This window comes from Stegodyphus dumicola, chromosome 2, assembly GCF_044657685.1.
Source record: "Stegodyphus dumicola isolate Sdum_Otavi_A_Nest chromosome 2, ASM4465768v1".
In the NCBI taxonomy this organism is placed as follows: Eukaryota; Metazoa; Arthropoda; class Arachnida; order Araneae; family Eresidae; genus Stegodyphus; species Stegodyphus dumicola.
In genome coordinates this window covers 33,114,504-33,134,243 of record NC_140769.1, presented here as the reverse complement: position 1 = coordinate 33,134,243, position 19,740 = coordinate 33,114,504, and the positions used below count along the sequence as shown (strand labels likewise).

Genomic DNA, 19,740 nt, shown 5'->3' with positions numbered 1-19,740 from the left:
AGATAGAAGGGTAAAATAACCCTTTATTATTCCAACTAAGATTTAACAAAACTCCGTCTTGGAGTGTACAATAAGGCCACACTTCGGCTTGAACTTAAGATACTAAGAATAATACTAAATTAATCTTAAATAAAGAGATATAGCAGAAGCTATCAAGATTGTAGCCGAGTTGGCCCCTTAACGTTAATAGACTGCGAAGCTATCAAGGGCCTAAAGTACGGCCGAGCGTGATAATAGCTTACGAGAGAGTAGCCTAAACAAGGCGGACGCGTGCAGACAGAATACTTGGTATCTCTCTCCCTAGGACCGAAGAACTTCGCGGTTAAATACCGCTTTTCCTCTTTTTGTATTCAAATGGGATTCTAAAACTACGTTCTGGCCGGAGTAGTAAGTAGTAAGTTGAAGTTAAGAATCAACAGGAAAGGAACTTTAACTCAAAATTTAACTGTTCAATAAAATTAACGTAATTCTTACAGTTCTATCAATCTTATGCGTTTTTCCTTTTGGGATTTGGCTGCTGACATCTTTGGGTTGCTATAGAGATAAATTACGTGTATTTTTGTTTACAACTGTTAGTTCACGGTAAATTTAAACATGAGGTGCAAAAATAACCATTTTCAATACATTTAATTAATTTTTATTTTCATAGAGGTGCGGCTGAAGCTCACAACAAGATATGTGAAGTTGATTCCTTAAGAGAACGCATGTGTCAGAATTGGTTTAAAAATTTGGTTCTGGACATTTTTAACTTACCTTCTGAAGCTGATGACGACAAAATGTAAGCCATAATTAAATCAAATTATCATATAACTGGGCAAGAGATTGCATAAAAGTCAAATGTATCACACACAACAATTGAAAATCAATAAAATGTCTTGGACTCGTCAAGAAGTTCGATGCTTGGGTTTCGCATAAGTTGAAAGAATTTCCCTTAATACAACGAATCAATATTTGAGATACGCATTTCAAACGTAATGCAATCTGCCGTTTTTTTTTTTTAAACGAATTTCCACTAATAATGAAAAAGGGCTCGTCTGCAATAAATTTATAGAGTCTGTCTCTCTTTGTTCCACATAAACTAGAATAGATCCTATAATGACCTGGAGAATTCTCGGACAGGCGTGAATAAAGCTACTGACTCAGACGAAGGTAAAAATAGCCCTTTATTAATTCAAAATAGTTAACAGAAAGGCACGGGGCTTCGTGCGTTACAAAAACACCGTCAATTTTCGGTGGAAACTAAACGCATAATTTAATGCAAGTCAAACCTGAAATAAATAGTGCAAGATAGCACTTAGGCTACGCCTAAGAGGTGGACTCATAAAAACCTAACCGGCGTGAGGTTAAATCTGATAAGGCTAAAAGGCTTACTCGAACAGCGAAATAACACCGAAACTTGCTCTTGGCTAGCGAAACACGCTCTGAAAAACTTAAATATTCACCCGTTTAAATAAGCACTTAACTTAAATTTACATCCTGGCGAGAGAATGTGAAGGGAAGTTGAGAAGTCTAGAATAGGTATCGAACTTAAAATAAATTTATGCAAAATATGGAAAACCCTACAACTTTAGTCGAAGAAGATCATGGTACAAGCATAATGAATCAGCACAAATCATGTCGAAAGCCAAATTGTATCAGAAAATGATGATGCTATCAATTTGATGGTATTAGAAAGGTGTTGTGTATTTTTGACTGTTTCTAAGCAGCTAGACCAACTCAGAGGTTTACTGCCAGCAACTTATTGAAAGTGGAGAAAGCAATCAAAGAGAAAAGGTTAGAATTGGAAAAATCGCAAAGGAATCATGTTCCACCACGATAATGCGAGGCCTCACATATCTTTGGTAACACGTATGAAATTATTGGATCTTGATTGAGAAGTGATGTCGCATTCCTAGTATGACCTGGACTTTGCACCACCGGATTATCATTTATTCCGAAGGTTACAAAACTTCTTATGTGGCAAAAATTTCTATAATAACGGTGACCTCAAATCAGACTTGCTTGCGTTTTGTGCTGGTAAAATCTAGAAGTTATATGAGCGTGAAATCTTGAAATTACCAGAACAGAATGGAAGATATTTGACTGATTAAAGTTCATTTTTTGTACAGAAAAATATTTAGTTTTATGTCACACTATAAAACTGAAATTACTTTTTCGCCAACTTAATTGATAGTTTTTATTAGATATTTCATTTGGCTTGAGAACATAACCCAAGTGATTTCAGCGTTCTTATTTTCGTGTTCACTTCATAAAGGTGCTTATCTTGTCAACATGTTAATGGAAAATTGTATTAATTCTTTCTTAATGGAAAGAAACACTGAATCGAAAATAAAATACGTTAAAAAAATGAAATTGTTTTAACTAGTAATATTTTTTATTATATAATTTTTTAAATTTAAGACTTATTCCAAATTGAGTTCGCTATTTTTGGGGTATAGTAGACAAAAACTGCTTATGGAGTAAACGTGTAAGTAAACTTTAGGTAACTCAAAAACATTTTTTGCTGATAGTTAACTTTAAACTTTGATAACTAATTTTATTACATTTGCATTGTATGAAAAGGTTTTCTACAATGTTCATTTCTTTAGTAATCAGGTTTTGATGTATGAAACTTTCTTCCCACAGGTTCCTTTCTTGCACTGCCTCCTTGGAATGCCCGAAATGGTGGTTCGGTGTCCCTCGATGTCAAGACGCAAACACATTCTGCTGTGCTTTTTTATAACGCTGGAGTGCCTTTGAAATCTGATTTCATCTCTTTAGAGATACTGGATGGTAAAACAGTGATGTCTGTCAATGAAGGAAATGGTGTGGTCATGCTTCAGTCTGACATCACTGTCAGCGATGGAATCTGGCATCATGTGGACGTCCAGTTTAGTCAGTCATACATCGAAATCGTTGTCGATGGCCATATGAAAAACTTACGTCCAGGTCTTGGCGATAACCGCTTCTTTGATTTGTCTGGCTTCTTCTATGTTGGTGGCATCGAACTTAGTAAACAGTCACGTGCCTTACAGGATGGCCTGCAGTCCATCTTAATGGAAGGTGCCGAGTCTTCCCTTAAAGGCTGTATTAAAAACGTGAAAGTAAATAATCAGTTAGTTGGATTCAGAGAAGCCGAAGTAACACACCGAGTGCAACCAGACTGCTCTTGGGAATATACGTGCCTGCAAGATCCTTGCGTACCTGAAGCAGAGTGCTACCAAGACGGTGTTGACAGTTTTCGCTGTATTTGTGAACTTGATAACTGCATTCGGGCAAATTTTTCCTCGAGTTACAAACTATTTACAAAGTCTTCCAAACCTATAGATTTAGAAGTGCTGAATCTCCAGCCTTTGGTGATATCCGAGGGTGGAAGTGACCTTATCACGTCTACCCACATCCGTGTTATTTTAGATTATCAAAAATATGGAATAAGAGAATCAGGAGTTATCTTTCATATCGTGGAAGCGCCAAAACATGGCTCTTTGGAAATCGAAATTTGGCGGAGGACAGTGGACAATATTTTTACCCTTCTGGATCTTAATACAGACAAAGTGAGATATTCACACGACGGCTCAGAGACTAAGTCAGATGCTGTGGTTTTCGATCTTGAATTTCGAGCGCGAAATTTCAGACTTCCGTCATTTCTCGAAGAAAAACATCGCTTCGTCTTCCATATTCAGGTGATTCCAGTGAACGATCCTCCTAAATTAAAAATACCGCCTGAAAGAGTATTCAGGTTAGCCAAATTCACTAGGAAAACTATTACGTCAGACCTTCTAAATGCAGAAGATCCCGATAATTTGCCAAGTGATCTTGTATATACTGTACTAAATTTAGGATCTCCAGAATCCGAAGGATTCATAGAAAATGCAAAAAACCCAGGCAAAAGCATTGATACTTTCACTCAGGCTGACATTAATGATGGTGTCATTAGCTACAACAACAAAGGTGCAGGTAATGTCAGGGTTGCAATACGTATTTCAGATGGTATCCAATCAGACCAGACAACGTCAATGTTCCGAATTGCACCATTTGACTTAGAAATAACTTTAATGAATAATACTGGGATTATATTGCCTTATGATTCATATGCCTTGATTTGCTCTGATAATTTAACTTTCATTGATAATGCTCCAGATCAGAACCTAGAAATACGATACAATGTAACAAAGTTGCCTCAATATGGAAGCATTCAAAGATTGCGTAATAATGATCGATGGTATACTGTTAATCATTTTACACAAAGACAGCTCAAAAAGGAAAAACTGCGATATATTCACATAAATGGTAGACCAGCATATGATGAATTTAAATTTAAAGTTTCTTCTGGTGATGTAAAATTCCCAACTGTCTATGATTTTAGGATAACATTCATCGCAATTGATTTGAGACAAGTAAATAACGTAGAACTTATTCTCAACAGAAAACTGGACAGTCATATAAGTGAGTCTGAATTGAAATACGAAACATATCCCATTGCAACGTCTGCAGATCATATAACATACGTATTGCAGTCCCTTCCTTCGTATGGAAATCTTATCTTGTTTCAATCTGGTGACTCTGAACCTCGTCACAAAAAGCTGGAAGTTGGCTCCATCTTTACTGAAAACGACATCATTTCAAAAAGAGTAAAGTATAAGTTGCACCGGAAAAGTTATTCAGTTATAGAAGATCGTTTTACATTCAAAGTGTCTTGCCCTGGAGGTGTGACATTGTTATCTCAAGAATTCAGAATTAAGCATATACCTGGCGAAACAGAAGCAGTAGTAATTAACGAAAAGATAACTGTACTGGAAGGTGGAACTTCCACTATTGGTCCCAGTGAACTTCATATTGAAATTCCGTCTGCTTCAGATATCATCTATAACATCACAACATCCCCGAGGCATGGTATTTTGAAAAAATTAAGCCTTGATCTCTCAGAAGTTGAAGAGGAAAACGTCCAGCTTATAACTGGTAGCGACATTTCTCAGAGCAGGTTGATTTATGTTCATGACGACTCAGAAAACCAAAGAGATATGTTTCATTTTGTGGCATCTGCTGCAGGTGATAACAGTGATAGCTTTGTTTATTATGGGACTGTACACATTCACGTGATTATGAAAAATGATAATCCGCCAACAAGAGCAATAGACAAAGTTTTCAATGTCGTCCTCGATGGCGAACGAAAACTGACAGGTAGAGACTTGAAGTATGTAGATCCTGATATCGATTCGACCCCTTCTGACATTCAATACACAAGAAGAGGTATTCCAAACGGTGCATTGTTTCATGTTGACGATATGTCAACTCAAGTTTACCAATTCACGCAAGTGGATCTGAACACGGGAAAAATAGTATTTCGCCACAGTGGCGCCCCTTATGCCAAAGCTGTGCTTAGGATAACAGATGGTAAATTTTATGCAACTGGCATCTTGGAAATCCAAGGTTCAAAGCCTTACATTAAAATAACACGAAATACAGGTTTAGTTGTAAAACGCGGCGAGAACGGGCTTTTAACGGCCGATAATCTAACAGTAGAAACAAATTTCAACGCTGATACTGATGATATAACTTTTAAAATTACTTCAGCACCAAAGCATGGAGATATACTTCTAAATGGGAAGCAAATCAATCAGTTCACTCAGAAAGATTTGCTATCAGAGAATGTTGAATATGAAAACGATAATAGTGTTAGTTTCCAGGATTCTTTCCGTTTCTCTGCGTTCCTTGGAGACAGCACTGTTGAAGGCAAATTCGAGTTTCGTATTTATCCTGAAATTTATTGGGAACCACTAAAGGTTATTAGCAATAAATCTCTTTATGTTGACGAAGAGAAGTTAGGAACCATAGATGCTTCTGTATTAAATATAACCCAAATAGATATCAATACTAATAATATAACGTATACCCTTAAAGTGCCACCTAAATTCGGTTTCTTAATAACTGGTTATGTTCAAGATTTTGAAGATTGGAAATCCGTTTCTAGAACGTCACCAGCAAAACTGTTTACACAGTCAGACATTAATGAGCGACGTTTGCATTATTTTCATACCGAACAGAATGTTTCAGAAGATTATTTTACTTTTGATGTGACCAATGGAATCACTATGCTCAGGGATTTAATGTTTAACATAAAAATAATTTCAAAGATAATATTTTTAAAAACAAGTAACATTACAGTCATAGAAGGAAGTGAAGTGCCTCTCAAAAGCAGTGATATAGGAGTCATGAATCCTTACTATGAAGACTGGATTACAGAATATCTCATTATAGAAAAGCCCCAACATGGTTACATTACATACATCAAGAACATTAGGTCAAGAATATCCAGGTTTCCCGTGTTGCACCTTAAAAGTGGATTCATTCATTATGTCCATGATGGCTCCGAGACGACTCGAGACTGGTTCACATTGGTAGCTAACGCTACAGCTCTAAATAAGGAGAGTGCCCCTAGCACAGTTCATATCCTTATCGAACCTGTGAATGATGAAATACCGCATATCGTCAATAATACAGGTCTGGATGTATGGGAAGGAGATATAACCGTCATAACAAATCGACATCTTGCTGCTATTGATGATGATTCCGATCCGTCTGACATAAACTTTGTGATTTCATCCCCCAGCAATGGTTATCTGGCATTGAAGAATGACACTAAAACTCCTATTCTGAGCTTTACTCAAGAAATGATTGATCGAGGAATGGTCACCTTTGTCCATACAGGTAAAAATATTTTTATCAAAATCCATTAGACTTTATGCATAATAATGTCTACTATATTTTTAATTTCTTTTCCAACAGAAATCTAAAGCAACTGTTAAATATAGGCTATTTCTTTTACTTCTCTTCCTTATAACGTAATATTTAGCAAAATCAAATTTCTGTGGCATATTTAATTTTTATGCAAAACCTGTACCCTTAGAGTCATGGACTTTAGGGTATAAGTAAGTATAGTTCCATCATGGACTTTAGTAATGAAAAATTAAGTCACTCTTAAAACACTTTTTTCTTTCTGGTACATGTATAATTCTTGGATAGTCTTCAGAAGCTTATTCTGAAATTTTGACTGTAAACTATCATTTTATTTACCTATTCAAGTTAAAAAATTTCTAAAGAAATAGAAATTAAAATTAATTTTAATTTTTATCTTTAATGCTGGATTCGTAACTGTTTATAATTAAAAAATTCATATTTTTCGCTTTTTATTTTCAGCCATGAAACTTTTTTTCTTGTCTTATTTAGTTTATTTATAATATATTACCTAGATTTTTCCTGTTTTAAACTTTTATACTATTTTATACTATATTTGAAAAGTGTAAAGTATACAATATAATTCTTATATTTCATCTAGTCTTATTTAATATTAATTTTCATAACCGTTAAATTTCTCCTTGAATTTCCTGTTACTGTTAGACAAAGTAATATATTGTACTTGAAAAACAACTTGCTGTATATATAGGTTTTTATACAACTGAATACATCTGCGTTAAAAACTTCCATATTAATAATGATTAATGAGACACATTTTCATCAATTTAGATCTCCGTTTTAAAATAAAATATGTGTGTCAGAGTTAAACAGAATATTTAAGTTACAACTATCCGTAACTGATAATGCAGAAGTGGTGTAAGTGACCAGTAACTAAAGTAAAAATCTGAAACGGGTACCTAATACCATTGCGGCTCATAATCGCAATGAGAAATGTATCCAGTTTACCAGAATAAATACGACGTGAAAATACAGGGAGTTTCAACAAATAGGTTACAAACTTTCAGGAGAGATAGAGTACACGTAGATAATGAAACACACATAGCAATGCATGGTCGGAATCGCTTTTCTGGCGCGGTAGTGACGATACAAAACACAAGAAAGGAATGACACTAACAGGGTGAGGCTATATGTTTATTATGCTTAGTGCATTGACAAAAAACCAAGAAATAAGAGCAAAAACATGCGATCGTCATCAAAGAAGATATTCGAAATTACGTTCGAAATGTATCCCCAATAATCGATCGGCAGTCGTGCATTGACCAACAAGATCACCAGAACTCACTTGCATTGACTACTTCCTCTAAGGATACGTCAAGAAACTGGTGTACGAAACTGCTGAGGAACTTGTTGCACGTATCGTGGCAGTTGCTAGGGAAGTCCGGGACATGCACGGTATTTTCCAGAACATCAGATCTTCCATGTGCCGAAGATATGAGTCCTGCATCAGGGTCCGGGGTTGTTAATTTTGAACACCTTTTTTGATGACGATCGTTGTCTATTTTTGTTTTTATTTCTTTATTTCTGTTGTACTAAGCATAATAAACATGTTTTCTCACTCTGTTCGTGTTCGTCCTTTTTTGTGTTTTGTGAAAAAGCCTTTTCAACCATGCATTACTATCTGACTTTCCATCGTCTAGGTGTACTCTATCTCTCCTGAAAGGTTGTAACCGATCTGCTGAAACAGCCTGTATATTAAGATGCGTATAGATTATAAAAAGAGGCGACGGAAGCATCCCTGGTGGCTAATATAGCTAAATAAGTATAGTTCCATCGTCTTTTCTCCATTTAGAAGTAACAATGTAAGAACCTGAACTAAGCTAGAATATGAGATTATAGAATCTTAAGAATAGTAATTTCGGAGTTATACTGCATTTTATTTATCTATGAACTTGAGATTGAGGACATAACATAGGAGCTTGAATTATGTGCATTGGTGCATGTAATTAAGTATTTGCAATTAAATCCTGCCCCTTCGATGTTAGAGCGCTGATGTATATAATATGCGTTGTTGCATCGCTAGGGTTTTCTCTATATATCTTTTATATGTGTTGATGGTAGACTTATTTTACCAGTCCGGTAAACTGGGTCACGAGGATCTAGCAAATATTGAGCAAAAGAGTCACATGAATGTCTAAAATTAGTCTTTAAGAATCTAGAGTTAACAGAAGAAACCGATAAATAGCTGTTCTAGTTGGATAATTTAAACTACTAAAATCTAACCCATATATCTAATCTATGTGCCATATAGGCTATATCTAATCTATGTGCCGATAAACTGGGTCACGAGGATCTAGCAAATATTGAGCAAAAGAGTCACATGAATGTCTAAAATTACTCTTTAAGCATCTAGAGTTAAGATAAGATAAATAGCTGTTCTAGTTGCCTACTTTAAACTATTAAAATCTAATCCATATATCTAATCTATATGTCATATAGGCTATATCTGATCTATGTGCCATATAGGCTTCACGACGCAAAGATCGATGATTATAAGTAGAAGGGAATCACGAGGGAACGACTTGTGTATGATTGAATTAGTTGTTTCCTAAAAAGCAGAAAAGTAAAACGACTCGGAAAATTGTCATTCTCTGAGATCTCAATTTTTCTAAGCAAATTGGTTGGAGGTTCTTACCTCCACAAGTATAAATTTTCTTCCAAACTTTCTCTACGGTTATATCAGCAGGAAGCTCTTTCCACGATTTTAATTTGCTCTCCTAAAGTTTAAAATTGTACTACAGCCTAAGCTGAAGTTAATTGTTTTTATAAATTTCTCTTAAAAGAGGATTGCTTGTGTTTTGATACCGTCTTCTAGCAGCATTTAATTGCTTTTGCATGCAAGATATTTCAGTCGACCACCAAGGAACTTTATGAAAACGACACGTTTTCAAAGGAACAGACTTTTCCCCAGTAAAAGCATCAAGTTTTGTAACTCTTGAACACATAACTAACATATCAAGTTGAGTACAATTTTCAGTGGAGTTTAAAATATTCATGCCAGTATTAACACAAAGTTTATAAAATACTTCCAATTTTTTGTTTTCATATTGAAGAAATTTTTTCCCGGAAGCATTCAAAGAATTGTTACCATTTGGACTTTTAATTTCAAAATAAATCATTTCGTAATCAGATAAAGAATCATACTCGGGTATATACCATTTCCTACCACGCGTACTTATGCAGGTTAAATTTAACAAACCTAAAACAGTTCTTAAATGTATTAGCCATAATCAATGCGAGCAGTCATTCGTTCTCTCATAAAAATGTGACTAAGCCAGCAGTTAAAGAAAGGTTTATAATTTAACATCTACATTTTTATCTCCACTTTTCAACTTTTCGCACTTCACTTTTCAACAACGACACTTTGAGCTGTTATTTTATCCAGAGAAAAAATACCAATACTAATATATATTTCGGCAGTGTGTAGTTTTGTGATTATACCGAGACAGGAAAAGCACTTATTAATGACTATAAAATCTTCAACATTGCACATATTCCACAGCAATTTCAAGAATCCTAACGCAAGTATATATTTCCAAATTTTCGCATACACTTCAATAGTTACATATCAAGTTCAATAACAGCAGATCATACATGTTAACATTGCTTCAGAACAAAAGGTAATGTTGATTCACTACTTCAACTCTCAATTTTGCTCCAGAACAGTATCAAATATTTCTGAATTTTTAACATCATTCGGAATATTTTAATTTATACAGTGGATTATTTCCGTTTAGGAATAATTTATTTCAAAACAACTGGAGTCTTCTCAATACAAGCAAATAATTAATTTTTATCGCTTTTTGAAACACAATTAATCAAAATTCTATTTTTACTAATACTTTTAATGTGTAGAATTTCAGTGTTTTCTTTCTGGGGATCAATTTGAATCTAAAATGTTTTTTAACTTCGTCCGAATTACATTTATCAGCCACGTTTAAAAAGGAACAATCGATACATTTTGTTTATTGTTTTTCAATCAACAGATGACGCTACCATCTGACAGTAAGATTTTTTTCTGGGTATGGTTAATGATAGTTTCCTTGGAAACATAACGATAAGTTGCAGGCTTAATCTTTTCAGTTTATTTAATAACAAGAGTATTTTCAACTCGTCCCCCAACGTTGTTCCTGCATCTTCCTGTAACTGTTGGCTCATGTTGAACTGAAAGAAGGGCAGTATCAATACTATTTGAAAAAGATTCCAGTGAAGCATGAAAACATCATCATTTACAATCCACCATCTTGCCCGTGATGCAATTAAGAAAATCGCTCTTATATTCGAAATAAGAGGTATTAAATCCAAAAAAGTGCATATAATGATTCCACAACATCAAGCACGTAAAAAGCATCAAATTTCTCTATGGTGTTCATAAAATTACCGCATAATGAACTAAAATGAAAAGGGTCAAGATTTTGGAAACGGCTTAAAAACGCTGGTGATCTATGCTGACAATCAGGTCAATGTTAAAACGTGCCATAACAGACTCTCTGGACCATTACTTGGCAACGGTTTTTAAATGAAATAGATAACTGATTACTGCAAGGGAGTACGCTGCACCTACAGGAACTCGAATCTCCAAACATACCGTGTGTGACAGGTTGCATGAAAGAGGGCGATGTGCAAGGAAACTCATGATTTGTGTCCCACTAGCTCGCTCTTCAAAATGCGTGTTGTTGCAGTGGATCATCTGAATTGAAGCAACACGGACTGTAACCGAGTTCTCTTTACTTGTAAGTGTCGGCTTGCTTTTGAGAGGGATTCCAGATGTGTTAAAATCTAGAGGGAGCATACCACAAGCAATAAGGCTGAAAACATCCATGAAAAGCATTCGTACAGAGTTGGTGAAATCATGATATAGGAGGACATCATTCTGAACAGCCACACAGATCTGAATAGCGGATTGTAAATTATGACATTTTTACCAGAGCAACTATGAATGCTGAAATATACAGAAACATGGTATTTGATCGACTGTTATATGATAATTGTAAGGATGTAATCAATAATAACTTCCTCCTGATAGACGATAATGTCCGCATCACTATCGTGCTGTCCTAATGATTGAATATATTGAGGAAGAAGATATCCAGCGGATGAAGTGGTCTGCATATTTTCCGGATTTAAATCAGATGAGGCACTGTAACCCTCACGATGATCTGAGGCACTTGTACTGCTGACTTTATTACTACAGTCTCCCCTGACACTCACTGGGAGGTGGACAAAAGTGTTGTTCACCATCAATATACATTGTTATCACATTTCGGTTTACACCTTTTAAAGGTTTTCTATGTATCTCTAAAAAGTCGAAACTAAATTTTACCTGCCCCACTTTATATTTCTGAACACTCTTTTAAAATTTATTTGTTTACATATTGAGTATGATCCCACTAGTCTCTAAAATAATATTCACATTTTAATAATATAATGCTTTCTGTGCTACTTAAAATAATGCCTCTCCCTTTTAGTGTTAAATCTGATTGATATTTTTTCCCAATGAAGTGCAATACTTTTATTTAATAGCAGCAATATTACTTTTATTTAATATTTACAGTTTTTCTAGTTATAATATGGTAATTTTCTGAAAGACAATTATGTTTATTTTTAATGTTGTATATTGAAAGTCTTTTTTTAACGAGAAACATTCTACTTTTCCTCTTTTAAATGTCTTTAGATGTTTTAAATATTTCTTTATGCTCAGAGCGCAAAATGTAATAAATTCTGATGCCATACTTACCTTTTTTTGTAGGGGAGAAAGCTGGTGGATTCAAACTACAGGTTAATGACGGCGTCAATTTTGATTCCCCACATGTGTTTACAATCACTGCCCGAGTTCTTCAGATTCTGCTTGCAACAAATGAGAAGCTGAGCATCTTGCCACGAATGCAGCAGTCCATAACAAAAGATCACCTTTTCGTTACTACCACTGACCACGATTTTACCAGAGTCATAGATTTCAAAGTAACTCGCCGACCAGAGTTAGGAAGGCTTCTAGTAGAAAATCCTGACGGATCTCTAATGCCCGTCTCAGAATTCACCCAAGAACAAATCAACAGAAACTTAGTGTTGTACGAGCACAACAAGCCAATGGTTGGGTTAACATCATCAGACATGATAAGGTTCAACATAGAGACACAGAATGCTCAAACTATGAAAGATGTCGAATTCCACATAGAGATCTCTGTAGGTAATTTTGCTGCAGGGAACGTAGACCAGCTTGTTGTATTACATCCATTAGAGGTGAAGGAAGGTGGTGTGGCTGCTGTAGGTCAAGAACATATCGATATGTCACGCTTATTCAGTCTTTGGCAAGGAAAAGTTAAAAGCGAATTTGCAAAGAAACTCAAAATAGTTCTTCATGTGCCTCCTGTCAATGGCTGGCTGGAAAGCAAAGAAGGAAATTCTTCCTCCATAAGTAAATTCACATTCAATAGAGATGATATTCGAAAGAAAAGGATACGCTATCATCATGACGATTCAGACACTTTCAATGATAGTTTCAGTCTTGGTTTTTATCTTACTGATGATAAGGAATATCCTGATATTCTCTTATTTAATGGTACTCTTAATGTCATAGTGTATCCCATCAACGACAATCCATTTATGTTGTGGACTCGTACAGCTGTTCTCGAAGTTGTGCAAGGTCAATCTCTTACTTTAGGTCCTCATGTATTAAACGTTTCAGATGCAGATGGAGTGCCGAAAGATATTGTGTATGAAACTATTAAATATCCATCTAGCGGTAAGTTGGTTATGGGCAATATTTCCGTTAGCAACTTTACACAGGATGATATCAACAATCACTTGATCCGCTTTGTTCATGATGGAAGTAAAGAAAATAGGAGTGCATTTTCATTCAAAGTAAGCGACGGAAAGCATAAACAAGATTACGCCGTATTAGATATTGCTATAGTTCCTATAAAATTGCATTTGGTAAACAGAAGTGCCATAGAAATTCAACAAGGTTCAAGTAACGTATTTCTGAGCCGCAAAAACTTGGGAGCCGAAACCAATGCGTACAACGAAGATATATGGTATAACATAACATTTTTGCCATTGCATGGTCATATATTCGTAAATGATGATGCCATGCGATCATTCAGGCAAAAGGACATCAATAACAAATCTGTGCTTTATATACAATCTGATCTCACTGCTTCCGAAGATTACTTCATCGTTACTCTACAGAGCGGGAGCAATATCGTAAAAGATGTAATAGTGAACATTACTGTTGTTCCCCACGTAAAACAAAAACCTCTTCTTGTCAATGCCTCCGGTTTAACATGGATTACGTTAGATGTCTTAAATGCGACTGAACTTGCTCTGCAAACCGAGAGCAATCCAAAATACGTAGTCTTCAAATTTCCTAGATATGGTGTTTTGAGAAAATTAAACTCAAATAAATATTCGAAACGAAGTTCTTCCAAAACCTTTGAGTTCACTCATGAGGATATTGTGAAAAAACGTGTAACGTATGAAGGAAAAGATATGGAGCTGAAAGGAAATGTTGTTGACAGTTTTGAATACATACTTACTGCTCCTAAAGTTCAGCCAGCAAGAGGTAAATTTATTTTCAATGTACAACCTTCCGTATATCATATATCTACCTCTGGACCATCAAAAGACTTATCGACACCTTCTGTGAAACCACAGCCTCCTCCTCTCGTACCGGATGTGGGCAAAACTGCCACCACCGCACCAGAAACATCAAGTGGAGGAGTATACCAACCCAGTATCAGCAATGACCATTTATTAATAGCTGGCATCATCCTAGGCGTAGTTATTGTGAGCCTTGTGATCATTATTATTGTAAAATGCAGATCTATGAGAAAAGAAAGACGCAAGAATCGGACTGGGCAACCTTGTTTCGGCCATCGTCACAGCAAAAGCAATGCCGTTGCTGGTTCTCACACAGCTCAGTCCGACCTTGACCTTTCTGATCCTGTACCTTCTAACGGCAGCTTGTCTCTATCTGATGATATACCTCCTCCCCCTCCCCCACCGACATCCCCTTCAAGCAGCAGTAGTCACCTCGGTTGTATCGGTGGAGGAGGAACCCCTAAAAATAGAACTCTTAAAAAGAAGGGCAAATGCCTAGACGCAGAGCCTTCTTTACCGCCGCCCCCTTATATTTTAGAAAATGGTGAGTGGACAGAGATAAACGTTCCACTCCCCACGTGTAAAGTGACTCCTATATCTCATGGAGACCAAGACGAAATCAATGAAACAACTCTTAAGGGCCCCTATCTTCTGCGAGATCCGAATGAAGGAGAGGACTGGAGTAATTACGAAGGATCCGAATTGAGATTTGGGCCTCCCTGTAATCCGGTGCTGAGGAAGAACCAGTACTGGGTATGACGCACAAGCAAACTAGAGACTCAGTTATAAAATTCTTTTTAATTAGAGTTTTATATATTTCTTACTATATCGGTAGCATTTAATATATTGTAATATGAGGTGGCTCTATGATGTTCATTCACGAGGTATATGTAATGCATTTAAATATTCATTGCAGCTAAACTTCTATAGTTAAGAATTTGTAACAAGGGAAATAGTTTTAAAATGGCAGTACCTTATTTTTTGTATTTTCATGGATATGGCTATCGAGTGCTAAGAGGAAATAAATATCACCAACATAGCTACTATTGTATTATCGTAGAAACTTAGAAACGATAAAACAGGCAATGTACTTAAAGGGGAAAGAAAAATATGAATGAATTTAAATTAACGCAGTTTTTATCCCCGAAGATTTAGGCACAAAAAATGAAGCAAATATAAGGCAAGTATATTTTTGCCATAATTAAAACACTTAATATGATCACGTAAAATTATGCACTAAACCTTTTTTTTTTCAGTGTGGAGTTAATGAGATAGATTACGTCTATATTGTCTAAAGCCGACACTTAAGTCATGAAAGTAAATATATTTCCCTAATTTTATTCTTCACCTTTCCATGCAATTGCGCACGAGTGCGTGACTAATAAAATATCTATTAAGCTAATGCATTTAATTATCAATTAATCAATTAAGTGATAACTTTTACGAAGTATATGTAAACATTTCGTTAGTCAAGCAAGTATTTAATTCCACACAATGTAGCAGATTGCTTAGGCTATTGTTTAATAGAAAGCAACATAAACCAGAATTATGTATGTACAGTATTTATGTAATAATGCTTATGCAGTGTATATGTATTAAACTAGAAATGCGTTTTTTCGATTTTATAAACGAATATCAAGCATACGGGATTAGGAAAACAATTTGCAAAAAGATATTTAAAAATAATGAATTTTTTTAATGTTAATTGAGTCGGTTGCAAAAATCTATAAACTGTTATGTTCTATACACAAACACGCACCGAATTACTGAAGACGAAATTTGAACTTTAATCTAAACATTTTTAAGTACATCCTCTTCGAAAATAATTGTTTAATTTATTTATTATTAATTTGTAGCGTTGCGCGCCTCCAACTTGCACGCAACCAAGAGGTGACTGTTGAAACTGGATAAATGACAGAGTCTTGTTAAGGGTTTAAGTCCCTTTTTATTCAACGTAATAAATTACAAGTGCGTGCTCTTGACGCTCACAAACTACGCCAACTCGGCGGTAAAATAAAAATAATAACCTGAAAAGAAACTAATGACAAGACTCTAACTACGAGGCTCTCTAAAAGTAACTAACCTCACCGTGTTTTACAATACCGCTGCTAATTCAGCAAACTTGAAGGTCACGTTGAACGATTAACAATTCTTCCAGGCAAGCACACAGGCCGAAACGCGGGGTTCTTTAATTTCTGGCTAACTACCTCCGCGCTCGTGAAGTAAGAACAGCACACCTCGAACTCGTTTCCTTTCTATTTAACTCAGAATACTTCCGCTGATAATTTGAATCCTTGCGCGTTCTACTAAAATTTACATACTCTGGCATTGGCAGTTCCAGGGGAAAGTAAGGCTTGACAGGAAAGATAGTTTAAACTTAAACTAAATGTTAGTTAAAATAAATATAAACTCTACAAATTAATTAATTTTTTATGTTTTTATTGAGTATGAGTAGTTCCTGTTTTTTTATTATATATATAGATAGATAGATAGATAGATATAAAATAAAATATTCAGCTTCTACTATTTTCTATTAGTTTTTTTAAAAAATTGAACTTTTTCCGAACCTGCAGCAATTGCGCAGTTCGTCTCTTAGTTTTAAACTTAGATTTTAAAATCTTTTCAAGAAGCTTTGACTGATGACTTTTGAATTTATATATATATATATAAAATATATATATATATAATATATATACATACAAATAGTTCAAAGTATAATAATTGTTCCGGTACACAGGAACAAAACTACTCAACCTGACTCTATTTCGCTTTTGGCATTATGCCAAAGAACATTAATTCAAAAAACAAGCAGTTGAATTGTCGGACTCAGACGGTCACATTCGCAAGGCAGCTGGAATGCAGTCTATTTTTAATTATTTATTATTTTTGTTCTGTTCTCGCATCTACAAGTTTGATATATCATTTTCGTGTTTATACTTATATACTGTGCAACTACTTAATATAGGTTTTTGTGTTTTAAAAAGAGGATGTGTATCTAATTCATTCACATTAATTGCATTACAATAATAATGTTAACTTATTTTGACTATAGTATTAATGCTAAAAAAGGTATTTATAATAAAAGAAGAAATTTTGACATAATATAAGAAACTAAGAATGAAATTTTTGATTTAATATAAGGAAGCTGATATTTAAAATAATGATTTTAGCAGATATTAAAAAAAAATTATTTCTGCTTGAAATAAAATGACACTTATTAGTATATAAGGTCAATTACCAATTCTTATGAAAAGAAGGTAAAACATTTTCTTGAGCGTTAAAATTTTGAATTAAAACTACCAAAACACATCAAATAATTATTCCATCTTTATTAAACAAACTGCGTTCTTATTCTTATTAAATAATATGTATCCTTAATTTTATACGCTATGTAAATTACTTTAAATTTGCATAACTTATATAGAGAGAATGAGAGAAAAATGGAATGTTCTTCGTTGCTGTAAAAATTTTCCCTTAAAGCATACGAATTTTCATAAAGATTTTTACACAAAATACTAAGAAACAAAATATACGCCTGAAAAGATCGTCTGTAAGAAATTAAATAAGAAAACTAGCACACTACTGCAAGATTTAAGCACTCTTAATGCACTCAAGAGTTATATTTTTTTAATATAATTTTCTATGCATTCATCAATTTTTTATATTTTGGTCAGAAACACCAATAAATACTTCGTATGAAGAACATTTATTTAGATATTTTAAAACATTATTTTTCATGATATGACTGCATACTATTTATATTCATCTGTATTTTTTAGAATACATTTCTAGTAACTATATAAGTATGTTAACTATAATGCAGATAGACATATGTAATTTTTGTTACATGAACTGCAAATGCTACTTTTGTGTATATTGTTGGTTGGTATATATGCTTACTTAAAGTATTATTTTTGCACAAATAAGAAGTAGTAATTTCTTGAAGAAATTAATGCTTGCTTCGTACTGTTTACGTCTGAATACACGCGGAAGTCTTCCAAATATACCTTGTGAATGTTATATCAGTTTATGTATATAATTCATAAAACTGTGTAGATAAAAGCATTTGAATTTTTATTGTAATTTAGCAACCATGTAAGAAAAAGTGCTGCCGCTCATAGGAACAAGCATTTATTGTTTGTCATATTTGTATGTGGTGGAAGCAATTGCCAGGTGCTAAATGTGTAATCATTGGCACTTAGTTATAATATTCGTCTAATAATGTGCAATAATGCTTATGCATCTTAAATATCCATCAATGTATAATTGCTGTTTGTTATTTTGTATGTTTTTATAGTATTTGTTACTGATCATCATCTGAAATTTTAACCAAAGGGAAAAAAAAAAAAAAAAAAAACGTCGACACAATTGCTATTAAACTCATCATCTATTAGAGGCAGGTAAAATATATCATGCACTTATTATTGAAAATAATCATGCACTTTTATTGAAATTATATCTCTGCGATGATGTTTTCTTATAATATTTAGCATATAGCATAATATACATTTTCACACAAAACTAAAGATCGATTTTGTTTTTGTACTTATTCTCTGGGCTGAAAGAAAGATATTTTTAAGCACACGCAGTTCTAGAGTTAGGTGTAGTATTTCATTTAAAAGAATTTATATTCCAAGCAAGTTCGCTTGAGTTTTTGTTTCGCTTTCAGTTCTTTTTTGAGCAAAACGCTTGGAGTACCTCTTTTTAAGAAAATTTTAAAAATTACGAATTTTTTTAAACGTTCTAAATGTAGTATAATTCGGATAATCCTCATAATATCAGCTCATATTAATGCTTGTCATATTTTAATGAGAATTTTTATAGGATTCAAAATTCGAGAACGCCGTGGTACGTTTCTTTTCAAGACTAATAAACAGCTTTAATACAAACAGATTACAGGGACATAGTTTTAAATTTTCTATTCTAGTTAAACTTATTGCCACTGATCTAAACGCAAAGCCTTATCTCATGATCGATGTTTAATAGGAAAATAAAAATAATGTTATTTATTTTGCTAAATTTCTTTCACATTTTAACAAACTCCAGATTAAGTAACAACGTTCTCCCTGCTTAAATGTTTCTCAAGTAAGTCCTAAGTGTTTTCCTCTTGAGCGCTATCTTAGCTTCTACCGAATTAAAAAAGACAAAAAAAAAAAAAAAAAAAAAGATTGTAGGTAAGGCAACAATAATTTTCAAATTTTAACATTTTCAGAATTTTCAAGGTGAGGAAATGTTCCTAGAACTTCCTTAATTAATAAAGGATTTTATGCATGTGTTTATAAATAAATGGTGTTGTTTTAAAATTAATAATAAATCGAAGTATTACTTTATATGGGCAAATCTTACAATATAAGCAGCGGCAACTGTCCAAGGTTTTGATGCATTAATCACAATCCTTGAATATGTACA

General features: G+C 34.1%; 1 protein-coding gene across 1 annotated transcript in view; it reads left to right on the top strand.

The window, feature by feature from the left end:
* Positions 1-19,497, top strand: part of LOC118190444 (chondroitin sulfate proteoglycan 4-like) — a 440,283-nt gene extending 420,786 nt beyond the window's left edge. The window contains exons 4-5 of the mRNA XM_085810557.1: positions 2,626-6,687; positions 12,482-19,497. Of these exons, the coding sequence (XP_085666683.1) occupies positions 2,626-6,687; positions 12,482-15,090 (6,671 nt within the window). The 3' untranslated portion in view covers positions 15,091-19,497. The remainder of the gene's footprint in view (positions 1-2,625; positions 6,688-12,481) is intronic.
* Positions 19,498-19,740: the final 243 nt, after the last annotated feature.